Raw genomic sequence first — 16,804 nt, forward strand, 5'->3', positions numbered from 1 at the left:
GTAGCTTGGTGGGCCCGGTCCCCACTCATGTCAGGAGGGGATCACTTAGGCGGAAGGACCCGCCGCAGGGTAGGAGGGTGAGTGAGGAGGGGAGGGAGGTGTGGGAAGGTGGTAGTTAGACCCAGTTGGGGGGCTAGTCGGGCACAAGTTGGGAAAGAGCCTGAGCGATCACCGACCCAGGAACGCCATCAAACTAGAACATGGACATACCCACAAAGATGCTTATGCTTCTTTCACTGAATATACCCCGGTAAAACTGAGAACATTAGATAGACTCTTAACACACCATGCACCCAACATCATTGTATTGCAAGAAATGCATATCAAGAAGTCGGATTTACACTGACTTAAACTAAGGCGATTCCTTACATTTATACAAGCCAACGCAATGAGCAAAGTCGGGGGTGGGGGTTACTAATCAGAATCAGGGTAGGGCTACCGGCCCAAATCACCCCTATCAAAGTAGATAAGAAAATACCGTCATCACACTCCCCACGGTATATGCCCCGAACATAGGGCAAGATGGGTTCCTTTGAACGGAACTGGCAAAACTCGAGGGGTTTGCGCAGGGGGCAGTCATCCTAACTGGGTACTTTAATATGGTGTGGGACCCCCAAAGAGATAGAAGTGCCTCTACTCAGCGCCCACAAGCGCTGCCGACACCTGCATTAAAGAGGAAGATGGAACACTTACCACTCCAAGACCTATGGGTTACTCTAAAGGGCACCGATCCGGTATACACTTTCTACTCCTATCCTGCTCCCGGATTGATTATATTTGGGCCTCACCAACTCTAGTAGGTCTGACCCACTTAATAGATATACTCCCTATTACACTTTCAGATCATGCCCCAATATTAATGATGATAAATGCACATCATCCAAGGCAGAATCTATGGCGATGGACATACCCAAAAGAGGCCTTGTCTGACGTGGCCCGTCGTGCGGATATAGAAACTAAAATCAGGGAATACTTCGAACATAACGGGGAATCGGGGTGGCGGACTCAACAATATGGGACGCCTTTAAGGCCACACTGAGAGGGGAACTCATAGCACTACATGCACGCTGGTGAAACCAGAAGCACGCCTTGGAGACCCAGTTAGAAAAAGACCTGCATGAAATAATGGTGTAATAAGAGTGTTGCGTAAAGGAGTCCAGCATATCAGGGGGCAACTGAACATGCTCCAAGGTAAAAAGGCAGAAAGGGAATTGCTGGTACTCAAGCACAAATATTATATGCATACCAGTAAGGCGGATAGACTGTTGCCAAGACAGCTAAAGCAGAAAACAGTCGCCCAAATGATTAAAGGGATAGCCACTCCCCAAGGGGAGATAGTACACTTCACATTTGACATTGCGGCCCAATTCGCCAACTTCTACGAGAACCTTTATAGCTCAGATAACCCAGAGGAGGAAGCCCAACAGGACTTCCTTAGTACACTAACTCTCCCCAAACTCTCTAAAGTAGACAGCAGTACAATTGAAGCAGACATCACCCAAGAAGAGGTACTCCAAGCAATAAAATACCTCCCTTCGGGCAAAGCCCCCGGACTGGACGGGTATACCCCGGGGTTCTACAAAGCCTACTGTTAGGCAGAAACCTGTGCAGTTCCCTCTGGGACCACTGCAAAAGATTTAAGACTACAGGTGTTTGGCAGTAAACCCACTTGGTAGCAGTCTGTACCACACAGATTCACTTGGTAGCTGTGGCTGAGCAGTCAGACTTCCCTCAAGAAGAGTTAGGCAGTATACAGAGTATTCGCAATAGGTCAAAAGAACACAGTAGAACAAGTAAACACTGACCAGAGCTTGGTGTAAAAGAGATATCATTTTTATTTAAAACCACATCGAGTAAAACACATAGGCACTAATGTTAAGCAGTTCAAAAACACGGTCACTAATAGATATACACTCCCTTAAAAGAATATTAGACAATTCTTAAGTAAAGCCCCACTTATTTTCAGACAGCGGTGAGCGATTAACGCAGATGGCACTCTAATAATTCGTTTTGAAAAGGTAGAGAAAAGCAGAGTATAATTTGAAACAGATCTCAAAACTTTCACAAGAACACAACAAGAGAGGAAGGCAAAGTAAAACCGTCGTGAAGTTTGAGTTCAGAAGGCCGGATTCATTTTAAGAGGATCAGAACGAAATGTGTCCAAGGTCACACGGTTGAAGTGCACAAAAAGTCTTGAAAAGGTTCAGAAAGAGTTGGACCAAAGAAAGAGACCAGTTAGATGGTCAAGGTGGCCAGCCCAGTCCAGAAGGTTAAGGGATTATTATTACCTTGTAGCAAGCTTTAGAAAGGGAGGCCTTGCGGACACGGTACCTTAAAGTGGTGAGAATACTCCAGCGGGGGCTGTTGTTCCTGGCAGCGGATGCAAGTCGGTGCTTCGTCTGGGGGAAGAGAGGATCTCGTCGGGGAGGAAGACAGGAGTCCGTTACACTGCCAAGGAAGAAACCAGCCGGAGAGTTCTCAGGTAAAAGGAGCGGTGCTTTTATTCGCAGCCCAGTGGTAAGTGGCTATCCGGTTGCGGGGGTGCTTGGCACGGGCAATTCGACCACAAGACGTCCTGGGATGCGAGGAAAAGAAGGTAAACTGGTTGTGCCCACCAGTCAGGGGAAGAAGCCTCTCCAGCCGGAAGATCTTCTCTGTCGTCAGGAAGTGGTGAGTCGGTTCCGCAGGGCTCCACTGGTGGTGTCGTCATGGTAGTTCGGCTCAGCTTCTCCCTCGTCGGATTCTCAGGTCCTGTGGCAACTTCTGAAGTTCCAGTCCCCAAAGCCCTGCTTTTATGCAGCACACCCCCATTCACTCAGCCTAGCTGTCAATCAAGCATGCTAAGTGGTGAGCCGGCCGGCTCACCACTTGGGCCAATCACACAAGAGTGCAACTTGAGTTACCAAGGTAACTCAGTCCAGGGTGCCTAAACCCCCTGTGGTACCCAGATAGAGTGGCACCACTTTTGGAGGCTTCTGTGGAGAAGCCCGGCAAAAAGTGGAAAAAAGGGCTCGACTTGGGTTGGAGTCACAGAAGAGAACATAAACGCCATTTTAGAATCGAGTCCTGGCAAAAAATAGCAACCGGCGAATTAATATTAAATAAATAAACCGGCGGTATGTTCGAGGCTATAAGAATTAAATAATTAAAGTTGGTAGCCTCGAACAATGGGAAAATCCCATAGGGATATATTTGCAGTCGAATATAACAAGTAGTATCCACTGCCACCAGCCAAAACTCGATCAGGAGGGACGGAGACGTGCCCCCTCCACTAACAGACCCCGGGGCAATCGAATTGCCCCGACCAGTACGTCCACAATAGGATGGTTTGTACTGGTTTCTGTTAATAATTTGGGGCTAGTAAAGCCAATGGTGACTTTACATGCCCTGGGAGACAGTAGTCAGTCCCAGGGTATGGAGTCTATGGTGGGGTGTCACTATGACACCCCTGTGTCACTGCACGGAGGGTGCTGTGTAACACACATAGTAAAAACACATGAGACCCTATGGAGTAAAGGACCCATAGCCCATAAAACACATTAACAGTCAAAGGAACACCATAAATCATGTCCAAGAGTGGGAGAAAAAGAGTCTCACTCTTGGCTGGAGAAAAAAACAAACTCCAGAAATCCAGCAAAGCTGCTGGGGGACTCACTAGGTTAGGAAATTCAGCCTAAAGAGAGAATTCTCCCTAACACCTACCGGCATATACTGGCTCCCAAACTTACAGTGCTATACAACACCTTTGCCAGGTCTGGGAGCATTACCATCTCGATGGAGGAAGCAAAAATTCTACTCTTCCCTAAACCAGATAAGGACCCCACACAATATGGTTCATACAGGCCCATTGCACTGATAAACATTGACACCAAGATTCTTACCAGAATACTGGCCAGTAGACTACAGGGCCACCTGCCACAGTTAATCCACCCCAACCAATCAGTGTTCATAAGCCAGAGACCGACTCACAACATCATCAGGCGGGTATGCCACATCCTGGAAAAAACTCAGAAGAGGGGAACACCAGCGGTCCTCCTCTCCCTTGACGCTAAAAGGGCGTTTGACAGGGTAGAGTGGTCCTTTCTCTTCAATACAATGGGGAAAATGGGTATGGGGCCGAAATACATGGCTATGGTCAGAGCAAACTACAGCACCCCGGCGGCTAGAAGTCTAGTAAATGGGGAACTATCAACCCGGATAAGGCTATCTAGTGGAACCAAACAGGGTTGCCCCTTGTAACCCCTTCCCTTTGCTATATATCTAGAAACATTTCTAGCTACTATCCGTATGAATGGGGACATTAGGGGCATACCATTTGTGGGGGCAGAATACAAGATAACGGCCTACGCAGATGATATGCTCCTTTCCCGAGGGACACAAGAGACATCTTTCCCTACACTGCATAAGGATATTCTAAGATTTGGGAAAATAGCAGGGCTGATGGTGAATCCGGCCAAGTCTGAAATCCTGAACCTGACACTGAGGGCGGATGGGTTAAAGCGGGCACAACAATCATCCCAATTCAGATGGGTACACACAAGCATCAAAGTACTGGGAATACACTTGACCTCATCTCTCCGGGGCCTCTACGGAGTGAACTATCCCCACCAGGTAGAGCAGCTCAGGAATTGACTCAAAAACTGGAGTTCTCTCGCAACCTCCTGGCTAGGCAGGATCAATGTCATAAAAATGACAGTCCTCCCCAGATTTCTTTATTTATTTCAAGCCCTACCCATCCCAGTACCAGAATCGTTCTTTAGGGCAGTATACAAACTCACTAGCACATATATATGGAAAATAAAACCCCAGGGTAGCTATCAAACTCATAATGATGCCTACCAAACGCTAGGCCTACCGGACCTCTGTATGTATTATAGGGCTGCTCAAATAAGAATAATCAAAGATTAGCTCTCCATCGACTCTGGGAAAAAATGGCACCAGATGGACCAGGCAGTAGTGGGGGGAAGTACTGTGGCTACACAAAGACAGCTGCACGCCCAATATGCATAAATCAGACATTACAACCCTAGTGGAGCAACAATGGGATTGGCTTGTCTGAGTCAAATAATTTACCTCCTTCCTTTCTGCCTGTACCCCGATCTTTGGTAACCCCCAATTTACCCAAGGCTTTCCAACTGGTGCATTTAGTAAGTGGAAGGAAGCAAGATGCACTAAGATACGGGACATGTTCCAAGGACAAGACATAAAATAATTCCCCCAATGTAAGATTGAGCTAGGGCTCGCAGAAACCGATAGGATGCAATACCTCCAACTGCGCCATTGGTTAATGGGCCCCAAGATTCGGGCAGCGGCCACTAGACCGCTTATAGCGTTCAAAAATTCCTCACAACTGACCCCGGGGATAAGTGACTAATCTCCAACATCTACAAAATAGGCCTGGACGCGGAGCAAACCCCTACTACCAAATACATTAGGGCGTGGGAGGATATACTTGGGGAACCCATAACAGAGGAAGACTGGGTGGGGCTGTGGCGCAACATAATAAAACTTATCCAAGCTACACAAATTAGGGAATTCTAATACAAGGTAATAATGCATTGTGACTACACCCCATCAAGACTAAAACAGATATACCCCAACACGACAGGGATGTGCTGGAGGGACTGTGGCAAGGTGGGAAACTGGCTACACACTTGGTGGGGCGGTCGAAAACTGGAAGGCTTTTGGAAACAAATAAATCAACACCTACACACGATATTCGGGACAGACTCTAACAGAGGGGCGAGAGAGAAGATACTGTTCCTATCTACACCTGGCCGGAAACAGCGGGCTAAACCTACCAATAAGGCTTATGTGATTTTACCTGAATCTTTTCAATTATTGGGCAGGAGTCTTCCCAAACATTAAGACCAGGGTTTGATTTAATTTTGCAAAGTCTTTTCTGCCAGCCTTAGACATTTCCATAATGGCACTGCAGCCCGAATGGGTTAGTTGACTGAGCAACCATGAAATCTTATCAGCCTCCACAACTTCTTGCACTTCACATGCATACTCAAATGCAGTTAACCAATGCATGATGTCATTCTTGTCATCATACACACAAAAAGATCTTTTGGGAACCTTGGATGAGAGAAGGAGCTAGACCAAAACCAGATTCTCTAGAGGAGCCATTGGCAGCTTGCATGGTAATGTTTATTTATAAATGGTAATGGCAATGTTTATTTATAAAGCACCTACACACAAGGCAAGTGTTTCAAAGCGCTCAAGGAGAGTGGAAACATGGGGAAAAAACAACAATCGTTCAGAGCCCTTGAAATTCTGAGACGATTATAGTCTGCACAGGCAGAGTAAGTGCATATAATACAAATAACAGTTGAGATGCAGCAAATAGGCGATTCTGCAGTTTTACCAAGTGCAATTAAGGGGTGAAGACAAGGGAGAACAGACGATCCTCAGGCACGGTGTATTCGAATCTTGCAAGTGCACAGACGGTTACAGGGAGGGGGAGGTCCAAGTGCACCAAGTCGGCGGAGACTGGGGTGAGTGCAGAGAGAGCCACTCTCTTGGGTCATTTCTCAAGGGCAGTGAGGGTGAGGCGAGTGCAGGGCCCTGAGGCAAGTGCGAGAGAGGACTGGCAGGGTTGCCAGGGACATGTGAGACTCTGATATACACCGGGCGGGCAGTCAGCAAGCTGTATGAAAAAGAAGGGGAAGAGGGAAAGAGTAGAGAGCTAGGTTAGCAGGGTAGAGAGAGAGAGAGAAGGAAGAGAAGAGGAAGGTCTTGAGGAGTTTCCGGAACTTAAGGAGATCAGGCTCAAGGCAGAGGGTGTCAGGCATGCTATTCCAGAGGAAGGCCCCTGCTGAGGATAAGGATCTCCCTCCTAATCTCTGCTTGGAGAACCGGCTCACTCGCAGAAGGTTGGAGGTAGATGTGCGGAGGGGTCGGGAGAGAACCTAGCAAGCTCCAACTGGTGATCCCTGTCCTTCTGTTCTGTCTCCAGTTCTAGCTTAACCCTGGGCAGTTCAAGCTCCTTCTGCTTAAACAGAAGCTCTTGTCTTCTGAATTCCAGCATTGCCTCAGCCTCTGAGCCAGCAAAAGAAACATGGGACTCGAAATCATCCTGATCATCATCTGTCCCCTCGATGAAGGCAGCAACAGTTTTGTCAGTACTGTTACTGGGAGCAGCCCCAGCACCTTCTGCACTGTCATCAGAGGGACAAGCTGAGATCTGGCTTTCCTGCCACTCCATGATTTTTTGGATCATTTCAACTTTTGTTTCAGAGCCTGAGAAGCCTCTTTCAGAACAGATCGTTCTCAGAGTTTCAGATTTGGAAGCACTCACACTTATGTTCACAATTGCTTGCATGTTAAAACTGAGACAGGTGACTTACAGTTAATTTAAACTAAGGGCACTGTGTTTTCTGTGAAAGTACAACCTGGGTATTTCCCCAGTGTGCAACGCTGGGTACCTACAATGTTATCCCACCGCTGTACACCAATTTGTTAAGATGGGTTTCTAAACTCTGACATGGTGGCCAGAAGTTTAGGAGGCCATCCTAGTTTAGTGGAACAGGGGAAACCTTCTGGACAAACCAGACCAATCTACGGTAGCTTGACAGGTGGACAAGATTAAGTCTCAGGAGGGGTGAAAGTGATCGGAAACCCACAATGAACACACAAGCAAAATTCCACAGATTACTCTTAGACAGATTTATCAAAAATACATGTATTAGAGGCCTTATAATCAAAACACAATTAAACCACAGTTGTGAAGAAACAATACCACACACGATCCTACACTATCGAACATATATACAGTACTACGATTAGCCTAAGGCTGATGATGAGGGGGAGAAAAGAACTATGACTTGTAACAGAAAGGGGTTGAAACAACAGATATATCACTTTAGGCAGTCCTTCATCAACAATCCCTAACTTATGTATACCAGCCCTACGAAGAGGGGAGACTAGCGCTCGAAGTACAGTTGTGCCTTAACAACTTGTGGTCATGCGTAAATGAAAAAGCAGGTTCTCTTCAGGGGCTGTAGCTACTCAGGAAGGGGGTTGAGGTGATTAAGAATACGTTTCTATTCCTAGAAGAGGGTCTACCCTTGGGGACGGAGTAACTTTTGCAGTTCGGGAATAGCTGGAGAGGGCAGGCTATCCAGCCAAGATGAATATCTTTTGAGGGACACTAGTGCGTAAAAATGAATGGATTTGCCAGGGGGCCACGGGTAAGTTAGGAAATTACTCACCGACCCTCGACATAGTGCGGACCAAACTTTGGCAGTCTAGCCCACTTTGCCTGTTGGTGTTAACCATGAAACCAAGGATAGGCGACCCTTAAAACGTGGACCCAGGGAACAAAAGGAACCAAGTAAGCAAAAGAGAAGGGGTGGGTCACATGGAAAAACTAGCTGGATCAATCAAGCAAGTTAATTAGACATCAAACAGTAGGACCAAGGAGGGGATAGGCCAGGTCAAGGGTATATAAAAATAGTATATTTTATTAATCATGTATCAAAAACATGGAAAAAGCACACCATACATAATACAACTGCGTATAAGTTCACAGCTCATATTAAGTACACAAGAATAAAGTGCATGCCTCAAAAACACCCCCACTGCAGTTGGGGGTAAGAACAGCTTAGAAAAAAAACTACTGCTGTTCAAAAAAAGAGGAAAAAGGACTCCAACTAAAGTGAGTCCCTAGATGAGTACTATTGATCATCCTTGTTGATACATACACAATCAAAACATCAAATCCTGATGTACGTAAAAGTTCCAATGAGTTCTAAATGAACATTGCCAACCAATATTAGAAATGTAAAAGTGCTGCTTGCAAAATTGCAAATCATTTCCAGCCTAATGATCTGGAATAAACAATTAATTAATAATTAATTTAAAAAAAGAAATGTTTTTGTGTAAATCAAGCTTGCAATGCAACAGATGTTTAAATGCTGCATGCAGTGCTCACCACCATTTCAAACTTAATAACCCTGCAGTTTCAGGACACTGCGGCTCTCAGCGGCTGCGGTATGGGATGATCGTCTGTGATGGGATGCTTGCTTTTTCGCAGCCCTTGAAGGAAGCTGAAGGATAGTTCTGGTGCAGCACTTTTCAGGACACGGTAGGCAAGAACTGCAGTCACTTTCAGTGATGGTCACCACAGCCGGGCGACGCAGGGACCGCAAATGCATGCAGCGTGGTGTGCTCTCGTAAATAGCGACCCACAGGAGCGAGGACAATGAGTTGGTGGTAGAGAGCGCTGGTGACCACAAGCTGGCGATTCCCCAAATCTCGAGTCTCAACTCGGGACGGCAGCGTACCTGTGCGATACCCTGGGTTTGACCTGGTCAGTTCACTGGATGGCCCAAGAACACTTCCAAAGAGGCTCTTTTTCGAGGATACGTAGGAGAAGCTGAGAGTAGTTGTTCCCACTACCTCCAAAGGGACAAAGCACCATTTCAGACCTTCTTGGTATGATGAAGAAACAGGGGTCCAACGGGACAACAGTGGGCTCAGGGTGCCAAACCTTCCAAGCACATCACTGGCGGTTCCTCGAGTCTGCTTTCTTACTAAGGATATTTGGCCCCTTATGACGTTCGGTATGAGCCTCAGTAGATTGACCTGGAATGGATGCAGAGCCCCATCTCTTATCCAAGATTTGGTTTGTGCTCAAATCTCAGATAGCCAGTGGAAGATCTGCTCTCTTGCATACACGCCAGGAGTGGGCCAGTCGTGGCCCACGGTGGTTCCAGTCATGCATGGCTACCAGACATACTGGCACCAGTATTGTGGACTGGGACCAAACAGTGCTAACCCTCTTCCTGGGCACTAGCACACGTGACATTCAAGAGCCCATGAAAGTTGCAGTTTTCGCAGGAGGCTGCATGCCCAAATAAGGAATACCCGGGTCTCTCGACCTGGTGGAAGGAAAAGGGACAAAATGGCCAAAGGACAGAACAAAAGACTTTGTGGCACGGTCATTTTCGGCACTGGCCACAGTCTTGGGCCTAATGCGGTATGGTCCATAAAAACAAAATAAAAATACTTTAAAAGTAAAAGGCTGCCACCAATTCATCCTAGGCGCACTTGTACAAACACCAAAAAATCATTAGAGGGTGGCTAGGGCCGTAATGGCCCCCTATGAAAAGGACCCCTATGTGTGGTACTGTAAGGTACTTGGCACATAGATAAAAAGTTACCAAGAAATGGCAACAAAGTCGAAGACTAATGGAAACATAGTTTCCCAGTACTGACAGCCTGAAGGACGTGTCAGTTTCCCCATAACACATGAGCAAAAACCCAGAGGAGCACTGGAAAAAGTCAGGTTAGGTACTCCAAACAAAAGCAAAAAGTTTGGGGGGTTCACAAATGGAGAGAAAATTGCACCTATAGGAAATCTTTCCTAGCATTGACGAACGGCACCCTCTGCTGTGAAACAATTTCCAAAGCTGCAAGTAGGATATCAGAGTATACGTGGGGGGAACATCCAGTCGAAAGAACATTACCAGGGGTAGGTAATGTGTTCTTCTATCACTGAGGGACTCCCATTGCTCACTAGGACCCAGGTGCAGTATGTTTTAATAGCAAAGGGCAGTTTTGCCTCCTCCTTTTTTTCCCCCAGGTACAGTACATGCTCCCAGGATTGCAAGCATAGCACGCAGAAATCAATTGCTATGGGATTCAGGAGACCATCTACCAACTACTCTACTCAAAATGACTCCAGCAATCAAGGCATATACTAAACAAAGTACCTTTACATTTATTTGCTCAAAATATAAAACTCCACTAGAAAAGTAAGCTGGAATATCCCACAGAGCACTGAGGTTGGTAGTTTGTCTGTTCTTCTAACCCACGATACAAACTGATATGCACAGTGAGCTATTCCAAAAACTGCAACTTGAACTGTTCTTGGAGTATGAGATTCAAAATCATTTCAGACTCAACATATTTTTCAAATTGTTATGTAGTTTTTTTGTGTTGTCAGAACATGGCAAAAAAGAATTTGAGTCAAAATCAACAATAAAAAGTGCCACTTGTTAATGGACTATTAAATTGAATATAAATCAATACCTTTTTCATCAGAAACTGCAATGAACATTGGGTACTCTTGTCGTATGCTGACGGATGATATGAATGAGATTTTCATTTTATCTGGACAAACTGTGAAGGAAGTACGAGATCAACTCAGGTACTGTTGTGGTCGGATTGTGATTGTCAGATTGTGTTATTAAAATCAGATGTTAAAGTTTATATAGACTCTTACCAAGAACAAGAAACTAGATTTGTTTATGTTTTTTGTAAATGATACAATCACATTATTTTTTATGTTTTTTTAAGTGCATGTGACTAACAAAAAACTTCTTTTTCACTTACAAAATCAAATAATCAAATTAAAGCAAAAGAAATACATAACATCAAGCGTAATTAAAATCACAATACTTACACACAATAAAAAAGACAAGAACAATTTCAATAGATCTATCCACTGTGAGAAAGGGTGTCTTAGTTGCTAGCCCCCAGGATCTCTCTCTCAGTTGGCCAGGGCACGGCCATCGCCTTTGGATCCAGACCCTGGGGGTGCACCAGTGCGGGAGGCTCACCTGTCACGACCCTCACCCCGAAGTCTCCCTGGCCTACCTATGGGCCAGGGGGAGCCCTGACCCCAGTCCCCACTAAATCCAAACCTAGGCCTTCTTGGTGCCAGTCCTGGCGACTTTGGCACCAGGCTCATACTTAATAATGAATTTGTGCTTGGGAACTACTTTTTGTTACTGTCATGCAATGTGGAAGCATCCACAGAATCAGGCTTATTGGAACCTGGCTTGCAGAAGGATGGTTTGGGTGTGGTACCTTGGAACTCTTTTACCAGGACTTCTTTCTTGCAAATATTCAAACCACACCCGACTGGACTGACACGCTTCGCGTTAGTTTGCATTTCAGCAATGTGACGCTCACCGTGGTCAGCTTCAGCCACGAACCTCGGAGGAACAGCATCTGCAGAAAAAGAAAGAAGACATTGTTAGAAGAGGTTGCAGCTTACCTGAATTTCATCATTAGCAGTCCTCAGCTCTTCCAACCGGTACCCTGGAACCAGCGCTCCTTCGGATCGACGGACCTGCAGAAAGGGAGAGACAGAGCATTAGACATTTAGCACAGATTGTGCTAATTAACAATTAACAAACTCCACCAAAAGGCTTACCTTGACACTCGCACTTCATTCAGCAACACCTCTGGAATTCCACACTCCGGCGGAGCACCCGCGACCTGTAAAGATAAAAGATAACAGGTTAGCAAAGGCAAGGCACCTTAGCGCTGCGTAAAGCACCTACTCGCCACGTCAAGGCGCTCCAAAAAGAAACGCTAATACTTACCAGCGAACCCCGAATCCAATCTTCGCCACCAATCAGACTTCCACGTACCTAAGGAAAAGAAAAAGACATTGTTCATTCCAGAAGGCATGCTAGGACAGCAAAACACCATAGCAATAAGACCTACCTGAAAGACTCACGTCGGGCCGGCATCAGTGAAGTAACTCGACCGCCATTGCCTGCAAAGCACTACGTGCCCCTGCCGAGACAGCAGGACGGAGAACCCGCCAACATCAAGAACAAGGTGAGAGGAGGCCCAGAGGGGCCACAGACATACTGGGTGGTGGGAGGCTGTTAATCCCAGTTGCCCGGTCCTAAACATTGTTTACCTGTATTTCTGGCAGGACTCTTCCGCTGGTCACCACTGGGCATCGCAGGGAGGGATACCTGGACCCTGATTGCTGGGTGGCACCCCCGTGGAACCAGGTGAGCGTAACATCACCTGGGTGAGGGATCTTCATTGCGTGGGGGTGAGTCAACCAATGGTGAGACGCTGTATCCCCTCCTTTCCCATGCCCATACCCCATCCTTTTTTTTAAGATTACCAACATCCCAACCCCCCCCCTTTTTACATAAGCACTGAGGTGAGGAAGAGGGCGACTGAGAGTAAAAAGACTAACACTTACATATCTCAATGGACATGTCCCGTTAATCAGGTCAGGCAAAGTCAGGCACTTGACCATAATCACATTTATCTGACACCAATTAGTTCTTCCCACATGGATTAAAAAGCGGAATATAGAGACACACTCTGAGCAAGGTGAGACACGAGAAGGAGCAGAGCTTAGCGCAACTGTGTATATCACAATTGAAGGTTGCGCACATGTTGATGAGACCCGAAAGAAAGCAAACCAGTGATTAACTTAAGTTGCTGATAACTGTGAACTCAGTGATACAGAGTAGCGAAGTGTTCTGGTGAAAGGAAGTAGCCCGCTCGACGGTCTCTGCGAAATGTTTGATGGCTTGTTATAAAGCGTCAAGGTGAATGAACTCTGAAATGCGCAATTGTCAAGATTGACCACGACGAAAGGGGAAGTTAAAAGGTGATTGCTTAAAGAGGAATTTTCTTTGAACTTTTCTGATTGTGGTATAGAACTACCAATACCAAGAGACATTGCAGTAAATAAACTTCAGGGAGAGCTGAAGTGAAAGTCGGAGTGGTCCTGCGGAGGTCTATGGTGAAAGCCTCGCACATTTGAAAGTCTTCAACATCAGTGAAAGGTCCGAGCCTGACAGAGGGAGGCCTAGAATATGAAATATGTTAGGGGAAGGGAACCCCTAACAAATACGAATAGAGCTTAGGTAAAGGAACTCCTGCAAGTGCTCTGATTATGAGGTCAGAGTCCGGCTGAGGGATATCTACGTTGAATCAGGTACTTTTTGATTGAAAGGTCTGAGTTGACTAAGGGAGGCCTACGTGAACTATTGATGCCTTGAGAGGTCCATGCTCGACAGAGGAAGACCTACGTGAACTTTTGTTGAACTGTGAAATAACTTTTGGAAAGCTGGATTAAGTGACTTCAACGTGGAAGGCCAAGCAGGCTTCGGCCCACGTTTTGAACTGCCTTTTTTTTAATAATCTGAGCTAGAGTGTGTCATCCTGATTAAAGGGTCCGCCTTACTTCGTGCTGTCCAACATGGGGAGGAGAGCTGACTCAGCCACCTTCATCTTTTATGTTTTATCATTGACTTTCCTTTACCTACATATTCCCCATTACACACTTTTTGTATAAGAGATAGGGCAGGCTTTAGGTTTTGTTAGTATAGGCCATTTTGATTTGACAAAGACTGACTAGGACTGTGTTTGCTTTATTATTTGATGGTAGAGACTACTCCCATCTTAGCCATAGGGCAAAGTAGGAGTTTTTCCAAACCCCAAGAATTGAATAAAGGTTTTGAAACTTGGAACTCTTGTGTCAGTGTCATACGTGTGATACCATGCCTCCCTTACACTACCCAGACACATCCTCATGTTGCAGTTCATATTAGTAGTGTATCGAGTTGTGGTATGGAAAATGCCTGTAGCCTGCGTTACCCCTCTCCCCTGCCGTTAACATGTGCCTCCCTCACAAGGCTCTGGCAGAGTCACTGTACAATGAGCTGGAAGCTCACAACCACGCTAACCAGAAAGAAGTTTTTATTGCCGCATTTCACAGTCCCACACAGTCTATTGATAACTGTCACCACAGAGACGACTGCTACTACGCCAGGTCAGGCGCCAATGCACCAGAAGGTTTGTAACCATCAAACTGAGGTACAGCAGCCATTCACCACCGACAGAAAGTGTTTTCTAAAATGTAATGCTTTAACTGTAGCTCATAGCATCCTTGTTTTTCTTGAGTCTGCAATCACCCCATCCTTCTGCTTTCCAATCAAATAACTATAGTTAAATAGATTTGGTGCTTAGCTGCTGATTCCCACAATGCATTGGCTTCACAAATCAGAGATTAGCCAGGATTACATAAACCTTTTGGCCAGCACCTATGCTATGTTTGGCAGAATTATCTTTTTTGGGACATGTCAAGTTTCTTTGCCCCTTTTATAAGGCCAGAGAAAATATACCTTCACAAATCCTGTCCTGGGAAATACTAGAGTGTCACAGCGCGGACCTGAATCAGTTCATCTGACTGTCAATTTATTCCTCCAATCTCTTTATCTGACAAGCCTTTCATATCATTTCTAATTTGTGCCGGGTGCATTTTTTTTACTAGTTTTGTCAGGGGCCAGGGGTAAAACAAGCAACATAGCCCCCTCTCTAAATGTGCCAAATGACACCCCAATAGCTTCCAGGTCACTATCGGTACCCAGGAGCAGTTTGTAACAGGAATGTATGCTTGCTGTCCCCAAAGAAAAACCAGGAGGTTTCGCTCAACAATATATGCTAACATTGCTCCACTTCAAGCACGCTCTTCCCAAAACAGATCATGAGGTCTGCTTCCTTCATGCTCTTTTGTGTCCAACAAAAGTAATGACGCCAGTCTCAACAACACATGCCAGCTACAATCTAAGCCACTCACAGAAGATGGAAGCGCTTGGATACCCAGTGTTGAAGCGCTACGCAAACTGCAAAGTACAAACAGAGATATCATTCCGAACCAATTCGGAATAAGATGCGACTGAGAATCAGACAGACACCTGAAGTTTTAAAGGTAGCACACACGCAGGCTGATATTCAAAACCCTACTAAGTAGTTGTGGCTGTTTAAAAAGTATATTTAATACTCTTCTCTTTGGGTAAAAAGGGCCACCATATCCTACATAATTGTAACATACTGAAACATTCTATTCAGCCTCTTTAAGTTCTATTAATCTTGGGAATTGTTAAAAAAAAGTGTATTGTAAAATGTATCATTTTAATCCATTATTTAAAAAAAATCTCCTTTCATTGGTTTGGGCTCCCTCACTACGCTCGGCCTCTAGCATATCGGGGGGAAATATGTAGGCCCTTCCACTTTAAAAAATCACCAGCCGCAACTGGTCCTCGGACTGTGGTGGGAGCAGGATGGGGGAGCCCAGGGTCTGTGGTTGGGTGGGGAAAGCCAAGGGACTGGGCTAGGAGTGGGGTGAGGGAGTCCAGAGACTGTGATGGGAGCAGGTAGGGGCTCAGGGACTATACTGGGAGCAGGGTGCAGCAATGGCACGCAATATTTCATAGCCATTTGGACTTACTGTTCATTTGCATTTTTGGGAGGGGCCTGGCCTGCCCACATTTTCTCAGAGTGGTAATAGGCCAACAAGTTTGAAGACCACTGCTCTACTGCAACCGCATTTGGTACACCCAGCAGGGAACGAAATAACTTCTCTTCCATACATTTCAGTCAATAAGGCAACACCTCTAGACCATATAAGGGTCCGGGGATCACAACATTTTTGTAAACCTCCAATAGTCCTTCCACTGAATAACCATCTGCTCCCTAAGCATGACATTTGAACTAACCTGCCACTTCGTGACTGATTTAGATGGTAGAACATCAGCAAAGAAGGTGGTTGGAGGCTGGCTCTGAATGGGCAATACTAGGTAATTATAAGTATTAACCACTTCCAGCTTTACACCCCCCATTTACCATGGATAGTGTTTTTTGCAACCCAATCTTTTACCAAAAATCATAATTTTTGTTTTATTCTGGTTTACTTTTAAGTTGTTAACAGTTGCATGAGAATAGAGAACATCAATTGAGTGCTGCAAGCCTATCGGAGTCTGGTCAATTACTACTGTATCATCAGCATATGAGAGCCATCAAGTGCTCTCACTGCTGAGTTTAGGTGGAAAATTATTACAAGCGTGCAGCTTCTCATCCATATCAGCGGCATATACATTAAAAAGTGTGGGAGCAAGCACACATCCTTGCTTTAGCCCGGTGTTGGTGGCAACAGATTTAGATATGTGGCCATCTTGTGATAATCTATTCATCACCAAGGTATCAGTGTATAGTTCTCGTATAAAATGCAGTGAACAGGGGTCTATGC

At 45.7% G+C, this 16,804-nt stretch overlaps 1 protein-coding gene across 1 annotated transcript in view; it reads left to right on the forward strand.

The window, feature by feature from the left end:
* ATP8B4 (ATPase phospholipid transporting 8B4 (putative)) overlaps positions 1-16,804 on the forward strand; it is a 5,389,235-nt gene that overhangs the window by 3,695,670 nt on the left and 1,676,761 nt on the right. The window contains exon 19 of the mRNA XM_069624764.1: positions 11,053-11,158. Coding sequence (XP_069480865.1) covers positions 11,053-11,158 — 106 coding nt within the window. The remainder of the gene's footprint in view (positions 1-11,052; positions 11,159-16,804) is intronic.

Source organism: Ambystoma mexicanum, chromosome 11 (assembly GCF_040938575.1).
Source record: "Ambystoma mexicanum isolate Mex_15411 chromosome 11, UKY_AmexF1_1, whole genome shotgun sequence".
In the NCBI taxonomy this organism is placed as follows: domain Eukaryota; kingdom Metazoa; phylum Chordata; class Amphibia; order Caudata; family Ambystomatidae; genus Ambystoma; species Ambystoma mexicanum.